This window comes from Electrophorus electricus, chromosome 18 (genome assembly GCF_041902795.1).
Source record: "Electrophorus electricus isolate QZ-2024a chromosome 18, ASM4190279v1, whole genome shotgun sequence".
Classification (NCBI taxonomy): domain Eukaryota; kingdom Metazoa; phylum Chordata; class Actinopteri; order Gymnotiformes; family Gymnotidae; genus Electrophorus; species Electrophorus electricus.
The window spans coordinates 3,717,243-3,744,625 of record NC_137514.1 but is presented as its reverse complement, the minus strand read 5'-3'; the positions used below and the strand labels follow the sequence as shown (position 1 = coordinate 3,744,625).

The window sequence follows — 27,383 nt, the reverse complement described above, 5'->3', positions numbered from 1 at the left end:
TGCTTCAGTGTTGTTAGCAGATAGCATAGCGCATGGGTTTGAGGCTGTTTGGCGAAACTCGTACAACCATAAGAATGATTTGATCGCCAATACGTTTGGACATCATGGAAAGGAAGATGTTTATTTTAGCTGAAGTTTATGTGGAGTTGTTTGCGTGCTGCTAGCATGAACTAGCTTCGATGTTTTCATAGCAAATCACTGGATGTTACCATTCACTGCTTGAAAAAATCGTAATCCTGCTACAAATTGTAAGTATAAATGAGAAAGTATACTATTGCTTTACAGTATTACAGTATTTACAGTATTAGCAATGATGCCAACAATGATGCTATGTAGCTCATATTGTTGTGGAACTTACTAAAGTAACTTACTGTGATGTTTTAGCAAAAAAAGAAACATGCAGACTTGATGTATAGTGATTGATGACTTTGTGTGCATTTAGAGAGATTTTGGGACACTAAGGAGAAGTCTAGGACACCTACTGTAAAACGTTATGTAGCTATTTAGTCATTTCATGTATGTGCTCAAAACTTCAGTTTATTACGCAAGACCCTGGTGAATCAGGAAATGTAGAGTTTGAGTGAAACTGGATCTCCAGCATCAATAGACACATTATACACCCAAAAAAATCAAAGGCATGTTATGTTTTTTTAACATGTTCTTCTGTATTAGATGAGCTCAAATGTAACTAAATGATGGACAAATACGCCTGCATGTGAATGGATGTCTTCTCCCAATTGTCTACTTCACTTTGAATCCTGAATGATCATTGTGCTATGTGTACAATTTCAGACGCATAGTGTTAAAATGAACAAGTACAAATCGTTCAAAAATGAGCTTTAAAATGCTTGTGCGCACAGGCAGCTCCAGTCAATGTTTCACACTGACTATTCTCTATTCTAATTAAAAACTAGCAAGCCACAAGGACTACTTAATCTTTTTTCCCTTTTGAAATCTTTTTGCTTTATGTAACATGTTCCCCTCAGTTAACTCCTGTTTTGCCTATTAGTTACCTTTCACTCATGCCTCACTATTTTGCTCAAAAGTTCACAAAGGGTTTGGAAAATACTGTTGGATCATACAAGCACTGTGTTGAATTCCAGTAGAACTCTTCATTCCTAATATAAATTCTAAATCTCAAAACCTAAAGGTGATGAAACACATTGATAGTAAATAGCTAAACCACACATTATTTTCCATGAAATGTTGCAGCACTATAATGGAGGAGTTGGCTTGACCCAGGACTCTAAGCACCAGAGGTCATATCACTGTAGGACAATCTGACTAGACAGGGAACTTGAAAGAGAAGGAAGAGAAAACTCTATAGTCTACCAAACCACTCACCAAAATCTTCTTCATCATCACCCAAGAGCTAACAAACAAAGACTGTACACCAGACAGAAGGCTCAACACCACTGTTCAGGATGTGACATGAAATATCCATTATTACATCCTAACACTGGCCCCGATTGATGGGTTGATGAGGGCATGTCCCAGTCAGAAGCGGGACATAGTTACCGTGAAAACAGTGGCGCTGTCATGGCAGGATTACCTACATGGAATTCAACACTGACAGGTAGCAGAAGTGGCTGACAAGACAATCTGACCAATGTCTGGAAAAGGTAGGACTGAAGGACAGTACTGTGTCACTGATCATGGTAGTAAAAATACAAGAACTAAGCACTAGGTTAATTGTAATAGGGGTGCATTACACCACACAAGATGCAGACTGTACAAAGGAGCCTCTGAAAGTAACACTAATACAAGATTCCTGCAGGGAAAGCAAGTATTAAGAGACCTGACCAAGTGGCAGAGACCATGTATAGAAACATATGCAAGACATATAATCTGAACAACTTCAAATCTGTGTGTGTTAACAAAAAGGTTGTCCCAGTGGTGATTGGGGCTCTTGTGGAAGAGACACCAATGCTGGAAGGTGTGGCTCCAACTGGAATAAAACCATCAATCTCATTTCAGAAGCGCTCAAGGCTATAATCAGTGAAAATACTCTGTCAGAGGCCTCTCTCTCTCACTTTCTCTATCTATCTATCTATCTATCTATCTATCTATCTATCTATCTATCTATCTGTCTGTCTGTCTGTCTGTCTGTCTGTCTGTCTGTCTGTCTGTCTGTCTGTCTGTGTGTGTAGTAGCTGGAGTAAGAGTGGCTGGTGTTTCAAAGCATAGTCTGTGGCTAACGCAGGGTCTTCATCATTGGTTGAGTGTTCTGTACAGAGGGAGCAATGATGTTCCACACCAATTTCTTGTTAGCCCTTTGTAAGTTTTTCTTTGTCATCACATTATTTTCTTGTTCCTGGTTTCTTTTTCTTTGTTCCTAATGTAAATTTTTCATTACTAATTCACAGATGGGTCTGACTGCTGGTTCCCAGAAATTGGTCTATCATAATAACTCCTGGACTGTCCTAATTAAGACTCCTCTCTGTCACTCACTCACACACTCTTCTCACATTCATTTTTCCCTGACACAGTCTTGACACATTTTTTGCTTGTGTTTTCATTCCTTTCACTCACACACTCTCTCCATCAGGAACACAAACACACCACACAAACATAACACCAGTGAAATCCAGAACCAACTCTAAGTCCTTTACAACTACATGTGGATGAGAGTTCATGAAGAGTGGTAATGTTTTCTTGACTTTTCACTATGTACTAAAAGCACAGACTACAGGGAAATTTAACAAACAAATGTCAGTTAATAAAGAGCTCTTCTTACCTCACTGTACCAAGTCTCATCAGCACTGTGGGAACAGAGGAAAATAAACTTAGAAGAAACAGCTTTGAGGTTTTAAACTTGTGAACTGTCTGTGGTGTATTTAATGATGTTAATTTTAGTGTATTAAAATTCTCTTCCTGTTTTACTGCACTGTTCTCTCCTTTTTCAACAAATGCATGCGCACACACACCCACACACACACACACACACACACACAACCACACACACACACAAACAAATGTATATACACCCACACAAACACACACAGACCATAGATTGCTCTGTGATTGTTATTTCCTTGGTACAGACTCAGACACACACACGCATGCACAAAGAAACACACACACATGCACACAAGTTCAAGTTCGAGTTCAAGTTTGGTTTATTTGTCACATATATACACAGTATAACTCGCAGTGAAATGGTTGAGGGTGCTCTGTCCAAACTGAGGAAAAAGAAAACGGGCGCATAGAGAAATATATATTCTATATATGTACAAAAATATATTAACAATGTATGTACAATATATGTATATTATGATTATATACGCAATGTACAATGTATATGGTTGTGTGTATATATATATATATATGTACACAATGTACAGAATGTACAGATCCATTTTGAAAAATGGCATATTTACAGTTTTTATGTTACATGGTGGTAATAGAATATCTATGTGTATATATATATATATATATATATATATATACAGTTATGCTACATGGTGGTGGTGGTCCCCACAGTTTATCAGTTTCCCTGATTCAGGGCCCGAATGGCCTGTGGGAAGAAGCTCCTCTTCAGTCTCTCTGTCTTGGTCTTCAGGGAGCAAAAGTGGCTCCCTTACCTCAACAGAGAGAAGAGCCTATTATTGGGATGGGTGGGGTCCTTCACAATCCTCCTGGCCTTGGTCTGGCACCGCTTGTAGTAGATGGTCTGCAGGTCAGGAAGTTCCGTGTGAGTGATGCGCTCTGCGGAACGCACTACCCTTTGGAGTGCTTGTCTGTCCTGCTTGGTGCTATTCTCAAACCAGACCGTGATGTTCCCCATGAGGATTCTCTCGATAGTGCAGGTGTAGAAGTTCGCAGTACCTTGGAGGGTAGTCTGAAGTCTCTTAGGCGTCTGAGGTGGTAAAGACGCTGACGAGCCTTCTTTGCCAGGGAGTTGGTATGGCAGGACCAGGACAGGTCCTGTGAGATGTGAACACCAAGGTACCTGAAACTATCTACTCTCCCCACCGTGGTTCCACTGATCCTCACAGGTTGGTAGTGCTGCTCCTGCTTCTTGCTGCAATCCACGATCAGCTCCTTTGTCTTACTGACGTTTAGGAGGAGATTATTTTCCTGGCACCAATTTTCCAGGTGTTTAATCTCCTCCAGGTAGGCCCTCTCATCGTTGTCCGAGATCAGGCCCATGACAACGGTGTCATCAGCAAACTTGACAATGATGGTGGAGCTGGAAGTGGCTGTGCAGTCATAAGTGTACAGTGAGTAGAGCAGGGGGCTTAGGACACAACCCTGAGGAGCTCCAGTGCTGAGTGTGAGGGTGGATGAGGCACAGTTGCCCACCCGTACCGATTGTGGTCTGTCTGTTAGGAAGTTGGAGATCCAGCCGTACAGGGATGTATGCAGTCCTAGATCCTCCAACTTAGTAGTGAGTAGGGAGGGGATGATAGTGTTAAATGCTAAACTGTAGTCGACAAACAGCATTTTAACATAATTTTCTCTCCCTTCGTCCAGGTGGGTCAGTGTGGTGTGGAGCAGATGTGCAATTGCATCATCAGTGGAGCGGTTGTGGCGGTATGCAAACTGCAGTGGGTCCATGGAGGCTGGCAGTGAAGATGTGATAAAGTCTCTGACTAGCTTTTCAAAGTACTTCATCACGACTGATGTGAGGGCAACAGGGCGGTAGTCATTGGGGTCGGAGGGTCGAGGTTTCTTCGGGACGGGGACGATGGTGGATCGTCAGAGTATATTTGTCACATACATAGTCATACACATTATAACTCGCAGTGAAATGGTTTGAGAGTGCTCTGTCCAAACTGAGGTGAAAAAAACACACACACACACACAGTACTCTGTGGGTGTTATTCCTGTGATTCAGGGCCTCAATCTTCACATGCAGCAATTGCCATGGCTGCACATTCATGGAGAAAACATTTCTGTTTATTGATTATTATCACTGCACTGTGTGTGTGTGTGTGTGTGTGTGTGTGTGTGTGCGTGTGTGTGTGTGCATGTATGTATGTGATCAAACCAAACCAATAAACCGAGGATGAAAATAACAGTATGGCAAGGATTACAAACTTTTCTTTGCTCTTTTAGTTTTAAACTGTTTATCTACATAACACTGGTCCCTGCCTGAGTCATTAGTGCCTTTACATAGTTCAGGCTTCTCCACAATCTTAACTGTGTGATATAGAATTCCTCTTTCAGTCAAAGACATGTTGGCTATGTGTACGTGCCGCTCATAAATTCCATGGATTCCTTTAAGGAACAAGCTATCTGCTGGTTATAATTCACATTTAAATCACTCACAAAAGATTCTGAAACAAATGATGCATGAAAGAGGTCATTAGAGGAGTCTGGGCCCCATAAGAGAGTGGGAGTTATCTTACAGCTTCACTTCTCTCCTCTCTAACTCCAGCAGCTACTGCAGAACACTGAGTTGATTCTGCGCTAAACCACAAAGTGAGAAGAGCTCTGTTAGACTTGTAGCAGTGTGGCGGAGGGGTTAGCAGAAATGAGTGACTGTGCACAGGAAACATGGGGCCTTTTCATCAGAACAAAGTTCACATTTGTGCTAAAGTATATTACACCACCACTGATTAAATTAGTTTGTTCAAGAATACATATGAAGTTGTTTAGTTGCAGTGATGTAACTGTATGTGCTGGAATCATGTGCAGAAAGATCAGAGACAGAAAATTAATTATTAGTGACATCATTAGAGGAGCCTGTGTTTTTACAGAAGAACATAATAGTCATAATTTGCCTTTAGTTGGCAATATTTTTTGCAGTTCATATTATTTCAATGCACATAAAGATATTTATATTTGCTTTTCAATAAGGTGATGTCCACAACCATAAAATGAAGACTTTCATTATGAAAACAGTGTGGCAGACAACTGAATAGTGGAATAAAAGTAGATTTAGAGCTGTTTCTCTATACATCTTGTGTACATGTATCAGGTAACAGCAGTTGTAGACCAGTAGGTTGATCATTTGTCTTACTTTAAAAGAATGCACTCAACAGCCCAGATATAAAGCACCATGGTTTAAAATCACATTGTAGAAACCATTACTAGGATAAAGATCAATGTAAGGCAACATGACTAATCAGATGTGTGCAGATGAGTTTAACAAAAATAGTTTTACTGACAATATGGGAAATCCACTGCATAAATGAAAAACAGACAAAAGTTAAAAACTAGTACAGAGCAAAAATTACTATACAGATGATTTCACAGAGAAAGCAGTTCAGGCAATGGTCAACACTGGAGAAGCAGACCAAAAGCAAATATACATCCAAGAGACAATATACAAAATACATACTGGGATCGTTACTCTAGAAAAACTATCCAGATAGTTAATTTCATTTTTTCTTGCATCGGAAAGTGACATTTTCACATTAAATCACCTCACACTGGACATGGACATGTATATATGAGACATACATGAATTAAGGATTCCCTGAACTGCATTGCTGGGTTGAACACATGTGTCTGTTTTTAACTGCCTGAAGTGGATTGTTAAAGTACAGAGGTGGCAGGTAATGATAGTTTGAGTGACGATTATCAAGGCTCTGCTGAAATGCAGTACACTTTGTTTAAGGAACAGTAAAGGTCAAATGAAGTACATGTTGATTAAGGAACAGTAAAGGTTCAGCCCCAGGGTCACTGAGCTCTCACTGAATGTTTACTGCTCCTTCTGTAAAGTGTATTTGACTCTTCTGTGGCTTTTAGCACTACCAAGTCTCTGTCCACTTAGGAGACACAGAAGCAGCAGAACATCTGCAGCCTCAGTTCCTTTAACCCTCGTGTTGTCTTAATATTATGTATACACCTCGTGTCCTAAGGGTCAAAAATGATCTGCCTTCACTAAACCCCTAAAATAAAATAGCTGAATTGAGTTTTAAAGCCCCAATCTACTTTGATTGAAGAAACAACCTTCATGCAAGTCTGTCTATGAATATTTGAGTTTTCTCTTTTCACATTGCAGAAAGACTACATTTAATCATTGGCCACCACTCGTTTTTATTACAGCACACCAGTTATATTCTTTTTCGTACACTAAAGTAGAGATGTATTATCATCATTTTTGCTTAATGTTCTGCATAGGTGTAAACATTAACATTTTATTAAGAGATGGCAATTCTATAGCTTCCGAAAGTAGCAGAAATGTGCAGAAAGTAGTTTTTAATATATTGTATTGAAAGGAAACAATTACAGTCATCAACATTTTTTGGCAACATAGTGATATTTTCTTATGCACCCTACAGTGAGAAATTCAACTGCAACATATCAATCTCCCATTTTTCTCCTAGCATTCGTGAAACAGTGTGAAACACTTTCAGTGGCATTGTGGCACAAAAAATCGCCCTTCTACTCTCTGCGTCCCAGAGACAAGCTGTAGCCTCACCTCGTGACCAATAAACCAACTGCTAAAATTAGCAGCCCTATGTAAGTTCGCAGGTCAATAACATACATTATTTTCCAGATGTCCCCATATATAGAGAAACCTTCCAAATTTGTCATTTTCCAGGAGGATTTCTTCGATGACTGGTGTGATATACATGCAGAGAATGCTGAAGTGATGCCATGGCCATGAGCAACTGCATATCTTGTGGGCCCTGGGGTCATCCTTATGACATTTTGAGTTGCCTCCCTGCCATGTGTGTCATATGGTAACAGGGAACATGTTATTTTGCCATTTTTTAACAAAAATGTCTCTCTGTTAGCTTGGGGGATTTCTTCTTCATCTGGAGATGATTCATCGTGCTCCGGGTCGTATTCCTCCCCATCTTCTTCTTCAGATACCTCTTCTAAATCATTGATCTCTTGTTATTCCTGGACGTCTGAAAAAATCAGATCTATGACCTGTTGGGCACTGAAGCGTGCACTCATGTCTTCAGCAAAGAGAGAACTGGGAGTACTGTTACCTGCTGCACCTTTTATAGTCTTTCACTGCATTCCCCTTTAGTACACAATGCTTTCAAGAAATGTTTATTTGCTCTGAAATTTTGTTTATTTCATCTGAATTTGATTTTATTCATTATTTGAACTTGAGAGATTTGTGGGGTCATTTATTGTTCTTTTGTAAGTGAAAAATAATTTGTATTTATTTGCGATTGTCAAGTATGTTATACTGCTTATCTACCATTATGGCTCAGTGCTTTTTCAGTTCGGGGTCTGTAGTGGTGCAGGTGTAACTAGACGAACAGAAGGGGGCGCTGATTCCAAAAGCGTAAAATCATGCATTGAATCTTAATCATGCAGTTCAGTCTTCACAGTGTAAAATGTTGAACTAAAATTGAATATTAAAAAAATGTAGTGGTCAGAGCTAAGTTATGTGTACAGTTATGTCTGTAGAGGTTAATTCTCTATCATCGCCTTCTTGCTGATGTGGTAAATACATATTTTTAAAGATATTTGTCTTTAGTTTAAAGTAAGTTTTAGCCAGAAAGGGCATGCATACCCTCTCAACGGCGGGATCTTGCAGATAAATGTGTTAACCACATCTAGCTTTTCACTTCTGTGCTGCCTCTGTTCTCATCATTTGATATTTGAACATGGTGATCAGTCTCATTATAGAACAGTAAGACTCTTTGTTTAGTTCAGATAAGTTTTAATGCAGCATGAATAGAGATTAACAGAATAGAAATGAACAGAACAGAGATTAACAGAAGAGAGATTAAAAGAATAGAGATTTACAGGTGATTTCTTAGAATTTGATTATGTCTAATCATGAACTAATTTGGAGTGTCAGTATAAAATTACCATTGACAATTCTGTGTATTCTAGTCTCAGGCATAAACTTCATCTAGGCCCATACAGTGGTGTTCTTTACTTCGCAATGATGAACTGCTGTTTATTTAAACATTTTCATCTTTAAAAAGGATGGTGAAAGTGTTTTTTTGTTTGTTTTTTTGTTAAAATACATGGCTGTACCTTGTTACTTCATCCTTGTTTTATGTAAAAGTGCACATAGACCAAGGTCAATTCCAGTATTCCTGTGCTACTGTAAGGAAAAATTCCATATTTTCCTTAACTTGTCCTGCTGATCTCACCATCTGCCTCGCCTGGTCTGGTTGTCCTTGCTCAGGGCCCTGGGGCACATTTCTCAGAATGAGTGACACTGGACGAGTAAAAGCAAATAAATGAATCTTAGTTAAACCTTTATAGCTGGATTTGGTCTGATCAGAAAATAATAAAGGACAAATAATTTGTCAATGTTACAACAGAAATACAAATAATATTATTCACAGTCTACTATGCATTGTCTACTTTTATTCTATTACAAAGCAAAGGTTTCCAAACAACTGGTTAATTTCTGATCACATGACTTCCTCTGTTCACACATAAGTATGATGACTTTAAAATTAGACCAGCTCATGTCACACATGTGAGCAGCACAATAATGTGTATGCACAATAAATTTGTGAGGTCATAGAGGGGATATACACATGCACAAGAAAGTTATAGTTTTTAGAGTTCTATCAGTATCAGATTTCAATTTCTCACTTTGTGTGTGTGTGTGTGTGTGTATATACATATAATAAACGGAGGATGAAAATAACAGTATGGAAAGAATTACAAACTTTTCTTTGCTCCTTTAGTTTTAAACTGTTTATCTACATAACACTGGTCCCTGCCTGAATCATTAGTGCCTTTACATTGTTCAGGCTTCTCCACAATCTTAACTGTGTGATGCAGAATTCCTCTTTCAGTCAAAGACATGTTGGCTATGTGTACGTGCCGCTCATAAATTCCATGGATTCCTTTAAGGTAGTTATGTGCTGGTTATAATTCACATTTAAATCACTCACAAAAGCTCCTGAAACATATGATGCATGAAAGAGGTCATTAGAGGAGTCTGGGCCCCATAAGAGAGTGGGAGTTCTCTTACAGCTTCACTTCTCTCCTCTCTAACTCCAGCAGCTACTGCAGAACACTGAGCTGATTCTGAGCTAAACCACAAAGTGAGAAGAGCTCTGTTAGACTTGTAGCAGTGTGGCGGAGGGGCTAGCAGACATGAGTGACTGTGCACAGGAAACATGGGGCCTTTTCGTCAGAACGAAGTTCACATTTGTGCTAAAGTATATTACACCACCACTGATTAAATGAGTTTGTTCAAGAATACATATGAAGTTGTGTAGTTGCAGTGATGTAACTGTATGTGCTGGAATTGTGTGCAGAAAGATCAGAGAAAGAAAATTAATTATTAGTGACAGCAGTTGCAAAACATTTTGCAAAGTCTGTGTGTCACTGTGCAACATAATCAGAGTTACAAGATACATTTAGACACATACATATTTAAGGATGTTTTCTTAAATGTTATTACATTCATATTTTACTCTTGTGTGGCTGAGCAGTAAAAATCTTTAAAGAGGTGGTTTGTGGTTTAACCCTTGTGTTGTCTTAAGGGTCAAAAATGACCCACCATCACATTTAACTGCCGAGAAAACCCCCTTAATGATCCTTTTTCAACATGAAATTTAAATTGCCATGAAACCTGTACACCTCCAGGGTCCAAAGATTGTCTAAATGTCATTTTTGACCTGCCAGTTATAAAATCATTTACATTCCACAAAAACCACAAAATCACACACACACACACACACACACACACACACACACACACACACACACACACACACACACACACACAGTGCAGTGATATAAATCAATGAAATAAATGTTTTCTCCACGTGCAGGCATGGCAGTTGCTGCACGTGAAGATTGAGGCCCTGAAACACAGGAATAACACCCACAGAGTACTGTGAGTGAGTGTGTGTGTGTGTCTGAGTCTGCAACAAGGAATTAAATACACCACAGACAGTTCACAAGTTTAAAACCTCAAAGCTGTTTCTTCTGAGTTTATTTTCCTCTGTTCCCACACTGCTGATGAGAGTTTGCACAGTGAGGTAAGAAGAGCTCTTTATTAACTTACATTTGTTTGTTAAATTTCCCTGTAGTCTGTGCTTTTAGTAAATAGCATAAAGGTCAAGAGAACATTACCACTCTTCATGAACTCTCATCCACATATAGTACTAGAGGACTTGGAGTTGGTTTTGGATTTCAGTGGTGTTATGTTTATGTGGTGTGTTTGTGTTCCTGATGGAGAGAGTGTGTGAGTGAAAGGAATGAAAAAGCAAGCAAAAAATGTGTGTATATATATATATATATATATATATATATATATGGTTTTATTCCTGTTGGAGCCACACCCCCCAGCATTGGTGTCTCTGCCGCAAGAGCCCCAGTCACCACTGGGACAACCTTTTTGTTAACACACAGATTTGAAGTTGTTCAGATTATATGTCTTGCATATGTTTCTATACATGGTCTCTGCCACTTGGTCAGGTCTCTTAATATTTGCTTTCCCTGCAGGCATCTTGTGCTGCTGCTACTCTCAGAGGCTCCTTTGTACAGTCTGCATCTTGTGTGGTGTAATGCACCCCTGTTACAATTAACCTAGTGCTTAGTTCTTGTATTCTTACTACCATGATCAGTGACTCTGTACTGTCCTTCAGTCCTGCCTTTTCCAGACATTGGTAAGATTGTCTTGTCAGCCACTTCTGCTACCTGTCAGTGTTAAATTCCATGTAGGTAATCCTGACCTGACCCCTCTTCTGTGTCCATGGTAACCATGTCCCCTTTCTGACTGGGTAACACCCTCATCAGCTCATCCTTGGGGTCCGGTGCTAAGATGTATTCATGGATATTTTGTGTCACATCCTGAACAGTGGTGTTGAGCCTTCTGTCTGGTGTACAGTCTTTGGTTGTTAGATCTTGGGTGATAATGAAGAAGATTTTGGTGAGTGGTTTGGTAGACTATAGAGTTTACTCTCCCTTCTCTTTCAAGTTCCTTGTCTAGTCAGATTGCCCTGCAGTGATATGACCTCTGGTGCTAAGAGTCCTGGGTCAAGTCAACTCCTCCATTACAGTGCTGCAACATTTCATGGGAAAAAATCTGCAATACACTGAGTGTGATTTAGCTTTTTACGATCAATGTGTTTGCTCACCTTTAAGTTTTGAGATTTAGAATTTATATTAGGAATGAAGAGTTCTACTGGAATTCAACACATAGTGCCTGTAAGTTCCAACATTATTTTTCAAACCCTTTGTAACCTTTTGAGGAAAGTAGTGAGGCATGACTGAAAAGTAATAAAATGTACATTTAATGAAGTAACTAATAGACAAAGCAGGAGTTAACTGAAGGGAACATGGAACATAAATCAAAAAGATTTCAAAAGGGCAAAAGGATAAAATATTCATTGTGGTTTGCTAGATTTTTTTTGGAATAGAGAAGGTCACTGTGAAACATTGACTGGAGATGCCTGTGCGCTTAAATAAAGCGATTGAAACAAAGTACATATATGTGTGATGACCAGTCAGTGGGTGATTGGAAACAAGATGGAAGTGATTGGGTGGTCCAATTGGTTGAAGGACAGGTGACTGACAGATTGGAGTTGTCTGATTGGCTGGGTGTCAAAGAGTGGTTATGAGTGGGTGATTGTGTGTGTGTGTGTGTGTGTGTGTGTGTGTGTGTGTGTGTGTGTGTGTGTGTGTGTGTGTGTGTGTGTGTGTGGGTGTGGGTGTGGGTGTGGGTGTGTGTGTGTGCACATGTTTGACTGGGTGACACCATTCTTCATCTTTTGGGTGGGATGAGAATAGACCTCCTAGAACAGACCTGAACAACAAGCTCTCACTACTTACAGTTTGGCCACTTCAGTCTTCTACACTGCTTAGGACATAACAAAACTTTTATTAATAAAATATGTATCTGATTTATGACTGTTTAAATACATTTGTATGTACTGCTGAGATGAGGTGTTAAAATAGTTGAATTTGTTTTTATTTTGTTAAAGTTGGTAGAATGGTTTTGTGTTTTTATTCTTATCACAATTGCTTTCAAATTGTTCATTTACAGTCTGGACAAGGATTCCTCTAAATCCTTTTGTGATTCAATCTAGACTAAATAGCCCTCAAGAAATAAAACTGAATTGAAATGAGATGACAAGAGCCAAATCTCCTCAGTAATACAGTTGTTTGAAATAATGTAAACAGGTGGAGAAATGTGATGAACTCAGCTGTGTTGTGTGCTGTTGTGTGTCTGTGCAGGTTTGTTTAATGATGTCACTCAGAACTCCTCTTCTAACTCTCACTCTCATCTCTCTGTTCATGTCTCTGGGTAAGACTGCAGTCTTCATCAAAATTGTATTTTTCTTTGTAAAATTTCCAAAACTGTTGAAACCTGCACAAATATTAGGAAAATTCTCATATCTAGTATAAAGATTTTCTGACACACTGTTCCCATTTAATGAAGTTAATTTACATTGTTTACCAAAGCCCCCACATCCCCCACACCACTGCTACAGAGCTTACTGAGTGCTTTGTGGTTTTTGTCAAGTTTAGGGCAGTCTTAGATTAAGAGCACACTGTGGTAAGATTAAAATTCACAACCCCACTATAACTACAAAGTGCAGATATATTTTTGTTTGTTTTTCTCTTTACTCAACCTCATATATTATGTGACTGAGCGTTAAGTTGTTCAGAGTCACTAGTGTCCACTTCTCCCAAGCTCCTCCCCCACCCTGCAACAAGCTCTTTTCACTTTGTGGTTTAGCTCAGAATCAGCTCAGAGTTGTGCATTAGCTGCTGGAGTTAGAGAGGAGAGAAGTGAAGCTGTAAGATAACTCCCACTCTCTTATGGGTCCCAGACTCCTCTAATGACCTCTTTCATGCATCATATGTTTCAGGGGTTGATGGAACAGAATGGAGTGTGAAGTACAAAGAAACTGAAATATGTGCTTTAAAGGGGTCCACAGTGTTTATCAATGGCACTTACACAAAGCCAGCAAAGTTTAATGTGAAAGAGGAATTTTGGGTCACAGAGAATTTCAATGGACATGAGGACAAGCCTGTATATTGCAGACCCACTAATGCCTCAGGCAGAGTCCAGTGTTATGTAGATAAACAGCAACACTTCTCCCTCAAACTGATTAATGTAACGAAGGAGGATGAACATGACTATCGCTTCAGAATCAAAACAAATGTAGCCAATGAAAAATGGCTGGGAGATCCTGTTAAGACCAGTGTCACAGGTGGGTTAAATCTTTAAGTCCCAGTTTTCTAACTGTGATGTCCCTTTACCCAGAGAAATTTGAGTCTTGAAGTTCATTAATGCCTATTTTTAACTATGATGCACATTCTCACTTCATGTAAAGGTGTTTGAGTTTAATTAAGCTGATTATTGAGAGTTGTTAAACTGATTAAGGGTTACTCTGATATACTAGTTGTACTACACAATTTGTTTCTCTTATTTTTTAACAAATTCAAGACAGTTTCATGACAGCAGAATAATTTTCTTAATTGCTTGAAGTTTTTCTGGATGATTATAAAGTCTAATTGTGATCGATTTCCATTCGTTTGGTTTGATGATTCTCTCATTGTCTTAGAGCTCCTTGTGAACACTCTTCTTGAAGTAATAGAGAGAGAAGCAGCAGTTCTGACGTGTGCAACCAGCTGCAGTCTGACTGACAGTCCAACATTCATCTGGTACAAAAATGGACGTCCTTTATCGTCCAATACAAACCCACTCCACCTGCGACCAGTCAGCAGTGAGGATGCAGGCAGTTATATGTGTGCTGTAAGAGGATATGAACATCTCCCCTCTCCTGCTCAAACTCTCACTGTCAGATGTGAGTTTACAATGTTGGTTTCATTATATGATTATCTGATTATTGCTAAGTTCATTTGATTGCCAAGTTCAGTTCATTTCTCAGTTAAAATCTAAAAAATACAATGAGGTAGTAAAGTCTTATTAGAATTATATATATATATATATATATATATATATATATATATATATATATATATATATATATATATATATATATATATATATAAAACATTTGAAATCCTGTGTTTTGTAAAGGTTCAATAAAGAAAATACCTCCTCTGGTGATTAAATAATTCCATTATTTCCTGGTTTTTAGATCCTCCAAAGAATGTATCAGTGTCCATCAGTCCCTCTGGTGAAATAGTGGAGAACAGTTCTGTGACTCTTAGCTGCAGCAGTGATGCCAACCCACCTGTGCAGAACTACACCTGGTTTAAAGAAGGAGTAACCTCACCTGTAGGATCTGGAGAGACTTACAACATCACCATCAGCTCCAATAGCAGCACCTGGTACTACTGTGTAGCTCAGAATGAACACGGGATGCTGAAATCAGCTTCAATACATGTCACTTTAAAGGGTGAGACAGACAGACAGTTGTTTCATTTTTCATTCATCAGTTCATTAACGTATTCATTTGCTAATCACATTATGAAAGCCCTATATTGTGTGTAGGAACAATAGTGTGCATATGTCTGTTTCTCTCAGCAGATCACTTCTACATTTTGCCTGTAGCTCTTGGAGTCGGCCTCTGTGGGATTGTATTTCCGCTCTCAATAGTTTTATTTATGAAGAGAGAAAGTTTAAGAAGGTAAAGTGAAAGATGTTAATATAAGTTACATGTATAAATGATAACTTTATAGTACCTTATTTCTGTTCCTTTCCAAAAGCACTTTATTAATATGGGAAATCTTGAAAATATGACTAATATCATAAATGCAATATTATGAATATTAATGTTTATTCTCTGTTTTCTGTTTGGATGAACACTGACATTTGGGGATTTTTGAGCTCAGAGGCAAGAGGCAAAAGAGAAATACAGATGAATCTGATTATGGGGTGAGCTATCACAGAAATCCAGATATATTTGTCAATAAGGAGTCTTAAACCTGCTAGAGTTCATATAATTCATGTCATGACAAATCAGAGCCTTGTAATGACAGTGTCAGTCTTAGTTCTGTATCTTTAGCATTTGTTTATGTCAGAGTGAGAGCTCCATCTGAAATGCAGACTGTCAACAACAAAATAACATTAGTGGATAAACTCCAGTGAAACCTTAGCTATTAAGCTATTCAGTGTTTCTCATTAAACTGCACATCATTAACTCTGTGCTTCACAGAATGCCGGCCTCAAGCCCTGTCATACCTGTGACACTTCCACATCCAGCTCTCCTGTTTATGAGAATACTGCAGTGAGTTCATCATATCAGTTACATCACAGTTATAGAACTCGGTTACAACTCTAGAATCTTGATAGTACTCTAGAATCTTTTTTAAGATGGGATGTGTAAAGCTCGTCATTTTTACTGAATACTGGACGAATACTACGATACACAGCTTTCTTACATTACCATAACTATGTAGAATCCACAGGAATAAATTATTAAATTTAGATATGCCAAAACAAGCAGGGTTTTTTGTTTTCTTTTCTTTCAATTTGTTAAGCCATATGAAGATTTTCAGTGATTACTGCAAAAAAATGTTGCAGCCTTTCTTTTTTTTTTTTTTTTTTGTACTGATGGAAAATAACCATGGTCTTATTCTGGAAATATAAATCATTAATAAATCTAAGTAATTTATTATTTGTTAATTCAATTTTTATCTAGTCCATTAATTTTAATCCAGTTAAAATACTTGAATGCAGTTTCCTCAAAAGCATCATGATGTTTATATCTTGTTCAGTATGTGTACTCAGGGATTCTCACTCTAGCAATCTGAACTACAATGAAAATAGAACAAAATAATGTAAGATGAGCTCGAACCCAGGTGATGACACCGACAGCCTACTGGGTGAGCAACCACGCCGAGCGTGGGAAAAGGGATAACCAAGGACACCACAGGAAGGATGGCAGCCCTGATGCCCTGGGGATAATCAAACTAAAACTTCCCAAACAAAACCAGAAAACAGGGAGCAGCTGTAATGGCTAAGGGGAGGCTTAGGAGAGAGACAGATTTGAGGGGGAAAACTGGAGAAGGGAGGAGACGTAAAAAGACAGACACCCTCGCAGCACAGAAGTGAGGTGTCACACAAGGACTCACAGACCTCAATACCCAGAACTTGGCTCAGAACTTTGGCAAAGACCCAGCACTGGGTCACTGGGCTTATATAGACCTAGCCCAGCTTTTGGGCGTTAAGCCTAATTAGTAGCGTGCCTGACTCAAGACCTCCCTCTGGTGGTCGGAGGAGGCCTCGGCCTGGCACCGACCCTTACAAATAAGGTTACAAAACAACAAAAGCTCCATCATGTAAGGATTAGATCCACACTACCAGCACCTATAAGACTGACAAAAAATAATTCCTTTAAACTCTTTATCATGGACTTATTAGCTAATAGCTGTTGTTAAACATCATGGCACCAAAATATATGACAGCTTAATGAAAGACACTCTGACCTGCTAGTTAAATTAAAAACAGGAGGCAATGGAAAAAGAGTCTGGCTTGCCTATTTACCCTTGTAAAAAATCAAACAAGCAAAAAAACAGGGTTCCATTGACTCAAGTCTTTCAACAGTGGGACAAAACATGAGGGTCTCGTCTGGAGCATCCATTAGTTCTGTGGGAGTTAATGGGCTGCACATCTCCTTCCCACAAAACCTTCCTTCAGTGTGTTACACCTGTCACTGACTGTGGAATACATTTTCACCATCAATTTGTGAATATTCCCAACTCACAATTTAATCTTCTGGGTTATGACATAATGTCTAAATTAGATATCACCCATTATACCAGATGTCTCTAGTATAAAAAATATAATTTCCGACACACACACACACTCTTCACCGTGGTTGATCTTTGCTCTGCCTTCTTTAGTATCCCTGTGCAGGCCGACACAGCCCATTTTTTGCTTTTTATATTCAGAAATAAACAATTATCCTGCACTAGCTTAACTCGGACTAGGTTGATGGGGCTTTCAGACCTGTGGGATTCCTATTGGAATTTATGGCACCAGGTCTTCCTGTGTGTTCACACTCTGTGGCTGCTGCTGCTGCTGAGAAAATACTAGTCATCAGATCTCCAAGGTGTTAAACACATCAGCCACACAACATGACAGCTCAGAGGTGTAGCGTCTGTGAAACATTTTGACATGAACTAGTAGTTTGACTGTTAAACACTCTTCTCTGCAGGGCTCTTCAGCCTTCATGCTGCATCAATCTGTCTCTCCTGAATTCAGCTTGGATACTGGAGGAACACAGTGGTTTGCTCTTATTCATACATGTAATCTGTTCAAAGATAAGCCTCTGATTATTTACAACTTCATTGGTCATTATTTGTGAACATTACACTTTCCTTCCACACAAAGAGAAAATGAAAATATATTCACTGTAATTGCTAATCCCCCCTTTGACAGAGGCAAAACACAGCTCATAACATGCAAACCTCATCTGAATGAGATCAAATGCAGACCTCAGCTGAATCAGATCAAATGCAGACCTCAGTTCAGTCAGCAAATATAAGTTGATGTCGCTTGCATGAAAGATGGGTTACATCCATGTGGGTTAAAGAATGTAAAACAGAAAGCAGGTAATTACAAAAACATTTCTCTAGATGGCAGTGTAAGATAAGCATGGGTAATTTTGCATATGTATAAAGTAGGAGTACTGTCCAAGGTTCTGAAAATAGCAGCTCTAGGGTGCAGGAGCTTATTTGAGTTCAAGAGTGCTGCGTCAAATATAACTGGCATCCACTTAATACCACAATGAAAAAAAGGTTTGCTGGTTCAAGCCCCAACATTGCCAAGCTGCCACTGTTAGGCCCCTGAGAAAGGCACGTAATCCTCAATTGCTTGAATTGTAGTCTGTCACAAATGTAAGATGTGAACCTGATCAGCATACAGCTTGACACTCAGCACCCCCTGCACTTCACAATCCAGTTTTGATGCTTTCAAAGGTTGTGTGGCAAATTGGTTGTGTGGGAAATTGCTAGGATATGCCTCCTCTTATATCTTAGCTGATGTAATCTGCATTTCTCTGTACAGTTAGAAGGCTCCACTAATGTAATACTCCCATGTCATGCTTCCCCTATTCTAGCATAGCAATACCCTTGGCAACCTGCCTCATGTCTTTGTTTTGATTTCGAGGTTTAGTTTCTTGTTTCATTTTTCTCTACCCCTTATTAGTTTCAGGTGTTTCTTATTATCCTCTTGTTAGCCTGTGTATTTAAGGCCTGTGTTGGCCATGTTTCATCACTGGTCATTGAGTTCCTCTATGATATCTTGTCTGGTTGTTGTGATCATCCTGTATAATATATTGGTCTGCGTTCTCTGGTCAGTGTTTCCCACTTATATCTCTGTGTTGTGTTTGTTATTGTATTCCAGATCTGTTCTATTCAGTTGTTCATCTCTGGACTGTAATTCTGACATACATCTCTAACACTCAGTATAAATCTCTACTCAGCATTTGTGTCTGCCCTCTATTGCTCTGCTTTACCGTTTCCACTGTGAAGGTGAGCACTCCATCTTAAAATCCCTCTTTCTAAAATCAAAATATAAAGTTTGCTGTGTAGCTGCTTATAACTTTTCAAATGATTTGGCTTGTTCAAATTCTTATGCATTTGTGATTTGCAGTGGTTTCATCCATGTCATCCATTGAAATGATCTGTACTAAAAAACTTTGCCAAATTAACAGTAACTTTAATAGTATCATTATGAATTCTCGAATAAATTGCTTTAATAAATAGTGATGTAACATACTTCTAGCTCAAACTTGAACTTGTTTCTGATTATCACATACCACATTTCCTGTGTAAAGAGTCACTAATTTCTGCTAATTCTGAAGCCCTTCTCCCACCCTGCTACAAGGCTTATGGATCTCCTCCCACTTTGGGGTTTAACTCAGAAGAGAGGAGAGAAGTGAAGCTATAAGATAACCCCCACTCAATTATGGGGCCCAGACTTCTCTAATGACCTCTTTCATGCATCATATGTATGTTTCAGGAGTCTTTGGAACAAAATGGAGTGTGAAGTACAACCAAACTGAAACATGTTTTACAAGGGTCTATAGTGTCTTTGAATGGCACTTATACATACCCAAAACACCTTGAAGTGAAAGAGGAATTTGGGATCACAGAGATAGGATAGAAGTGTTGTTTATCTCAGACTGAATAATGTAACAGAGGAGGATGAATGTAACTACTACTTCTGATTCAGGACAAATGTACACAAAGAAAAATGGCTGGGAGATCCTGTCAAGGTCATAGGTGGGTTAAATCCAGGATTCCCCATTTTCTCACTGTGATGCACAGTGTCCCTTTGCCCAGAGGAATTTGAGTGTTGAAGCTCATTTATGACTATGTTGGGCCATAATATTATACTCAAAGTCACAGGTGAGATGATCACCATTTTCTAACTGTGATGCACATTTGCACTAAAGGGGTTTGAGGGTAATTAAGCTGATTAATGAGTTGTTAAAGCTAATTTTGGGCTATGCTCATATATTCTTTGTACTACACAATTTGATTTTAGCAAATGCCAAAACAGTTTCAAATTAAAGTAAACAAAAGAAAGGTGACCGCAATATCATGTTATTTTTTGCCTGATATTTTCCTGCATGATTTAAAGGATCTTCTAATTCTTCTAGCCCTCCATTAGTATCTCATTGTACAAGAGCTCCTTGTGAACACTCCTTCTGAAGTGACAGAGAGAGAACATTCATACAACATTCAACTGGTACAAAAATGGACGTCCTTTATCCTCTAATACAAACCCACTCCACCTGCAGCCAGTCAGCAGTGAGGATGCAGGCAGTTATATGTGTGCTGTAAGAGGATATGAACATCTCCCCTCTCCTGCTCAAACTCTCACTGTCAGATGTGAGTTTACATTGTTTGATTATATAATATAAACTATTACTAAATGAATTTCACAGTTAAAATGTAAAACACAATGAAACACGAAAGAGTCACTAAATCTTCAACATGTATAGATGTCAGACCCTCGCTGGTACACAGGCAGCCCTTACAGACCACATCCACCAATCACTGCACACATTCACTTCCCCAATCCAAATCACCTGTTTACTTGAATAATCACCTAGACCAAGACCTCATTTATCTGCACCCTATTTAAACCCCACAGGTGCCTGAGTTCAGTGCGTTACAATGATGGCCCCTTGTCTCAAGTTAAAGGCTCTGCTTAGTAAGTTACTTTAAAAATGTATTTTCTGTCTTTGGTTGCATTTGGGAATTAAACAATTATGCTCCTCACTTGCACCTTGCTCTTGTTTCATGACGTCACAATAGAATATCTTTAATTTGAGACATTTTATTATCAAATTCGTTCTTTACATGGTGTTATTTATGCCTGATTTAAGGTGAAAACATTAGTAATGGTAGCACAACCATACATCATCTCCATCTCCAAAATCAGTTCTTAGAACAGTGGATAATGCAAGTTCAAATACAAGTCAGCTAATGAACGTTTATATAGACACTACACAGCTGTAACTACATGGTTTTGTATCACTGGTTGATGTTTACCATAACTGTAGTCTCCCTGTTCCTCCTTTCAGGCAGAATATGCTATATTCATTTCTTCACATTCTCTCCTTTTGTGGGTATTAGATCCTCCAAATAATGTCTTTTTATCCATCTGTGAAATAGTGAAGTGACTCTGACTTGCAACAATGCCACCCCACCTGTGCAGAACTACACCAGATATAAAGAAGGAGGAACCAACCTACACAAAAGAAAATACACACAAAACTAAATTTACTCCCTAAGTGGAAAACTGATCAAACCACATCCCAAAACAAAATGGCAGTCACTCCCTACTTACCAGTGACCACTCAACAAAAGGAAAAAGTTGAATATATACAAATGTACAACTGCAGACTAACTATTAGAGCAGACAAGAGTAAAGTGAAAACTGGAAGCAAGGTCATACACCAGGTCAACTATCATGAACTCTCTCTCTCTCTCTCTCTCTCTCTCTCTCTCTCTCTCTCTCTCTCTCTCTCTCACACACACTATTTCTGTTTTGTATTTTAATTCTCTGCTTCACAGAATGTAAAAAGTGAATTTTTGATTTTATTAGATTATTATAAATAATGCTGCACCTAATCTATCAATAGGATTACTGAAGTAATAAGCACACTTTTCTACTCAAACAAAGAAAACCCACGAGCATCTTTCTGCTGAACCATCAGTGTGGACATGTAGGTTTCTTCAATCAGTTTTGTGTTCCACATTTGTAGTTCTCAGAAAACCTTGCGGTTTAAGCTACAGATCAAAATGAGGTCTAACTTTTCTGGTGGAAATTCTACTGGAAATCAACACATTGTGACTAAAAGTTATTCATTTGTATTCCAAATCTTTCTTTACATATTTTGGGTGTTTACCATTAAATAGGAGCTGTATTTTATTTAGAAAAAAGGTACAAAAAACAAGTTAATGAATACTGGAAATATACAGTACACAGCTTTCTTAGGCATTAGGCTACTTTACATTGTCATAACTATATAGAATCTGCAGGAATAGATTATTATTAATTTTAGATAACACAAAAATGTGATTTTATTTTCATTTTGTTATGACATTTGAATGAGCGTGCATGTGTGTGTGTGTCCATTGTTATTCCAAATATCCTTGTATTCTGATATTTTTTCCTGTGTGTCCTTTTATAGGCCTTGAGGAAACACCACTAAGAGAATCATCCCTGAGAAATATCACACTTGCAGCTATGGCCCAATTGTAACGTTTACTGCAGTAACGTTTACTAGGCGAGAAGCAAAATGCCAACGCAGGAGGCTTTTAATGAACAAAGGAAACAAAACATGAGAGGCTAACAAACAGAGACACGGGAAAACACTGAGACAAATTAACACACGAACTAAGCAAACAGCAAAACAATGACAAGGTCAGTGACAGTGACAACAACTAGAAACTTAACCGAACATGCCAAAATAACTGACAAACTGGAAGACAAAACAAAGCCAGGGCTTAAATAACCAAGACTTATAAACTAACCAGACACAGGCGAACATCATTACAGGTGGAGATACAGACCAGAGAGCGGAACAGATTAAACCAAAACAAGCACTGGGAAAGAGGAACAGGTAAAAGGAATGACAGGCATGGAGAAAACGAAACTAAGGAACGGAACAACCAGGAAGTAAAGGAAAACAAAGACACGACAGGGAAATCATGTAAACAGGGATGCCAGAAGGGGGCCCATACGTGACACCAGTGCAGTCAAAAGAGTGAGAAATAGAGAGGGAAAGAATAAATTTAACATGTAGTTTCCTTCAGAAGAAAAGCTTTTCAGTGTTTTACATTAATGATTGATACTCAGAAAATGTTAAAATAAAAGCGTCCTTTGCATTTTTATTGCAAGGATGAAAAATAACCTTCTTATAATTTTGCTAATCTATATAATTAAATGAACCTCATGCGAATAAAAAATAGTCACAACTATTTTAATACTATATTCATTCATTCATTCATTCATTCATTCACTCATCCCTTCATTCATTCATTCATTTAGTCCATTTATTTTAATGCAGTTTCCTCCAAAGCATCGTAATGAAATCTAAGGGCATTTTCTCAGTTTTTGAATATTTTATTAAAAAGCTACAAACGAGTAGCTCTGCACACTCCTCTTTCTGTCATACTCTAACATCCCTGTTTATGTGTGTAAGTCCATTCAGATTGGTTGGTCAGTCCTGACGTAACATGACGCTGTCAAAATTTAATTTAGTTCTAGAGTGGGAATCTCTGAGAACACGTCCTTTTGGGGGGAACTACATCTGAGTGTTTTAACTGGCACAGTGTATATATGATGTTAAGTATTTGGTTGGTCAGTTCTTAGTGAGGAATCTGGTTGCATCCAGATTGTGAACCTCAGGCACCTGAAGAGAGCGTCTGAGCTGCAGTGAGACACAGAGTCAGTTTGTAGTTAGATAGTATGTGTAATTTATAGACTACCTGTGTTTGACAAGAAGAGCAAGCACAGGGAAAAAAGAGGAAGAACAATAACAAAGGCAAATGTGGTCTTTGGCAAGCAAAGCAGGCATCAAATGAAGAAGTTACATGGTAGCAGAATACGTGGACTTAGGTCAGCATTATTTCTTATACTTGTAAGCATGCATAGAGAGAAAACAGATACATTTTATTCTTACTTTGCTGTCTTTTACTGTAGCAGAATAACAACAGAGAATAAAAAGGCAAAAAATTCCAGTCAAGGCCAGTTTATCTGGAGAAATTTCCTGGTCTGACCACACCTTTTACATGTGGCAAATATTCATTTCTCCTGGAAGTGATATGCAGATTATTTACAAAAATATGAAATCACCTTTGCCATTGGTTAAATCAGTTACATTTAGCTGACACTTTTATACAAAGTGACTTACAATTATGACTGAGTACAACTTGAGGGTTAAGGGATTTACTCAGGAGCCCCAGCAGTGTCAACCTGGCAGCGGTGGGGCTTAAACCAGCAACCTTCTGTTTACAAATGAAGTACCTGAACCACTGAGCTACCACTGTCCAATCATCCTTTGTTAGTAGTAATAACAAGCCAAGTTAATTAGAAACATGAGGTATTGAGTACACAGCTATCTAACAGGAGCCAGGAGCCAGTCCAAACAGGAGCCAGTCCAAATGCGCGTAGTTTACATCGAACAACTCTGACATCCTCGTGTTGTTAAGTGAAATGACACTGATGGTGTGGTGACAGTGTGACTTTCCCAGGAACAGCAGAATGGGGGATGGAGTTCTAGCAGAAGGGTGACTCCCTATGCGGATATGACCCATTTAACAACAGGTACATTGGGGTGTTTTTCCATCTGCTGGACAGGGAGAGGCACACCACACAGTACTGGTGCTCTGTCACATTTACAGCTATTTCCAGGGACAAGGCACACACGATGTTCCCTTTGCACCATAGGAGGCCCTTCAGTCTGAACATCAGCATAATAAGATTCAACATGGATTACCTGCATACAGACATACAACAAAACACACATAGAGACAATAGTACACCCTAACTGGGGGCCTCTTTAATCTACTAGCATATATCAACAGAGGCTGAGCATCAGTTAGTACAGCTGTTTGGATTATCACAATAACAGTAGTGGATTGTGTGTAGTGAGCCTCAACAAATCTCCTAGGAAGCAAACATTCGATTATGAAACTGTCATGAAACTGTCTTGAATTTGTTAAAAAATAATAGAGAAACAAATTGCGTAGTACAACTAATATATCAGAGTAACCCTTAATCAGTTTCACAACTCTCAATAATCATCTTAATTAAACTCAAATGCCTTTGCATGAAGTGAGAATGTGCATCATAGTTAAAAATAGGCATTAATGAACTTCAAGACTCAAATTTCTCTGGGTAAAGGGACATCACAGTTAGAAAACTGGGACTTAAAGATTTAACCCACCTGTGACACTGATCTTAACAGGATCTCCCAGCCATTTTTCATTGGCTACATTTGTTTTGATTCTGAAGCGATAGTCATGTTCATCCTCCTTCGTTATATTAATCAGTTTGAGGGAGAAGTGTTGCTGTTTATCTACATAACACTGGACTCTGCCTGAGGCATTAGTGGGTCTGCAATATACAGGCTTGTCCTCATGTCCATTGAAATTCTCTGTGACCCAAAATTCCTCTTTCACATTAAATTTTGCTGGCTTTGTGTAAGTGCCATTGATAAACACTGTGGACCCCTTTAAAGCACATATTTCAGTTTGTTTGTACTTCACACTCCATTCTGTTCCAAAAATCCCTGAAACATATGATGCATGAAAGAGGTCATTAGAGGAGTCTGGGCCCCATAAGAGAGTGGGAGTTCTCTTACAGCTTCACTTCTCTCCTCTCTAACTCCAGCAGATACTGCAGAACTCTGAGCTGATTCTGAGCTAAACCACAAAGTGAAAAGAGCTTGTAGCAGGGTGGGGGAGGAGCTTGGGGAGAAGTGGACACTAGTGACTCTGAACAACTTAACGCTCAGTCACATAATATATGAGGTTGAGTAAAGAGAAAAACAAACAAAAAATATATCTGCACTTTGTAGTTATAGTGGGGTTGTGAATTTTAATCTTACCACAGTGTGCTCTTAATCTAAGACTGCCCTAAACTTGAGAAAAACCGCAAAGCACTCAGCAAGCTCTGTAGCAGTGGTGAGGGGGATGTGGGGGCTTTGGTAACCAATGTAAATTAACTTCATTAAATGGGAACACTGTGTCAGAAAATCGTTATACTAGATATCAGAATTTTCTGTTATCAGAATTTGTGCGGGTTTCAACAGTTTTGGAAATTTTACAAAGAAAAATACAATTTTGATGAAGACTGCAGTCTTACCCAGAGACATGAACAGAGTGATGAGAGTGAGAGTTAGAAGAGGAGTTCTGAGTGTCATCATTAAACAAACCTGCACAGACACACAACAGCACACAACACAGCTGAGTGCATCACATTTCTGCTTCTGTTTACACTGTTTCAAATATCAGTCAGACTGATCTGATGACACAACTGTATTACTGAGGAGGTTTGGCTCTTGTCATCTCATTTCAATTCAGTTTTATTCCTTGAGGGCTATTTATTCTGGATTGAATCACAAAAGGATTTAGAGGAATCCTTGTCCAGACTGTAAATGAAAAAGGTGAAAGCAGATGAGATAAGAATAAAAACACAAAATAATTCTACCAACTTTAACAAAATAAAAACAACTTCAACTATTTTAACACCTCATCTCAGTATTACATACACATGTATTTACACTGTCATAAATCAAGTACACATTGTATTAATAACAGTTTTGTTATGTCCTAAGCAGTGTAGAAGACTGAAGTGGCCAAACTGTATGTAGTGAGAGCTTGTTGTTCAGGTCTGTTCTAGGAGCTCTATTCTCATCCCACCCAAAAGATGAAGAATGTTGATACCAAGCCAGCCAAACACACACACACACACACACACACACATACACACACACACACACACACACACACACACACACACACATACACACACACACACACACACACTCTTTGTCACCCAGCCAATCAGACACCTCCAGTCCGTCACTCACCTGTTCTTCAACCAATCGTAGCACCCAATCACGTTTCCAATCACCCACTTACTGATCATCACACATATTACATATATTGTTTCACTCTCTTTATTTAAGCCCCTTATGCGCTAACGCTCCCTAGCAAGCCCAAACTGGCATACTCAAATAAATTATTGATAACATCGAATATTCTTAAAGTACAGTACATTGATCAACATAACATTTCTTAGGACTAATACAAGTACCTGCTTACCGATTTGCAGCCGTCTACATGCATCAGATCGCCACAAATCCCACGCTCGGGTAAATTTCCACAATGTGGCCTTTTAAAACATTCTTCCGCTTTAAGATAAGTTCTTTTGTCATAGAAAGTTAAATTACCATCAAAACAACTGTGTGAGATGTTTAGATGGTTAAATGGTATACAGAGTGTTAATAAAGTTATTTAATTCCGTGCTCACTTCTTTGCGTAAAAACACGCGTTCAGTTCCTTCGTAAGCAAACCCAAACTACGCAGCC

At 38.7% G+C, this 27,383-nt stretch overlaps 1 protein-coding gene and 3 long non-coding RNA genes across 5 annotated transcripts; 3 read left to right on the top strand and 1 right to left on the bottom strand.

The window, feature by feature from the left end:
* LOC113568559 (uncharacterized) lies at positions 1-14,719 on the top strand. The gene is made up of 4 exons (XM_081701555.1): positions 1-248; positions 13,081-13,150; positions 13,719-14,063; positions 14,418-14,719. Exons 2-4 carry the CDS (start codon positions 13,090-13,092, stop codon positions 14,717-14,719), a joined length of 708 nt encoding a protein of 235 aa, XP_081557681.1. The 5' UTR covers positions 1-248; positions 13,081-13,089.
* On the bottom strand, positions 8,302-27,383 carry LOC145651950 (uncharacterized). Of its 2 annotated transcripts, none has more exons than XR_014118128.1 (3): positions 27,118-27,383; positions 26,156-26,225; positions 8,302-9,091 (listed from the first exon to the last, which is right to left on the bottom strand). It is a non-coding gene; the product is annotated as an uncharacterized LOC145651950 (long non-coding RNA). The 2 variants fall into 2 exon arrangements; XR_014118127.1 differs by lacking the exon at positions 8,302-9,091 and adding an exon at positions 25,447-25,580.
* LOC145651956 (uncharacterized) lies at positions 15,349-19,057 on the top strand. Its single transcript, XR_014118135.1, has 4 exons — positions 15,349-15,449; positions 15,655-15,697; positions 15,978-16,049; positions 17,982-19,057. It is a non-coding gene; the product is annotated as an uncharacterized LOC145651956 (long non-coding RNA).
* Positions 19,172-22,797, top strand: LOC145651949 (uncharacterized). Its single transcript, XR_014118126.1, has 5 exons — positions 19,172-19,299; positions 19,790-20,052; positions 20,433-20,664; positions 20,930-20,989; positions 22,476-22,797. It is a non-coding gene; the product is annotated as an uncharacterized LOC145651949 (long non-coding RNA).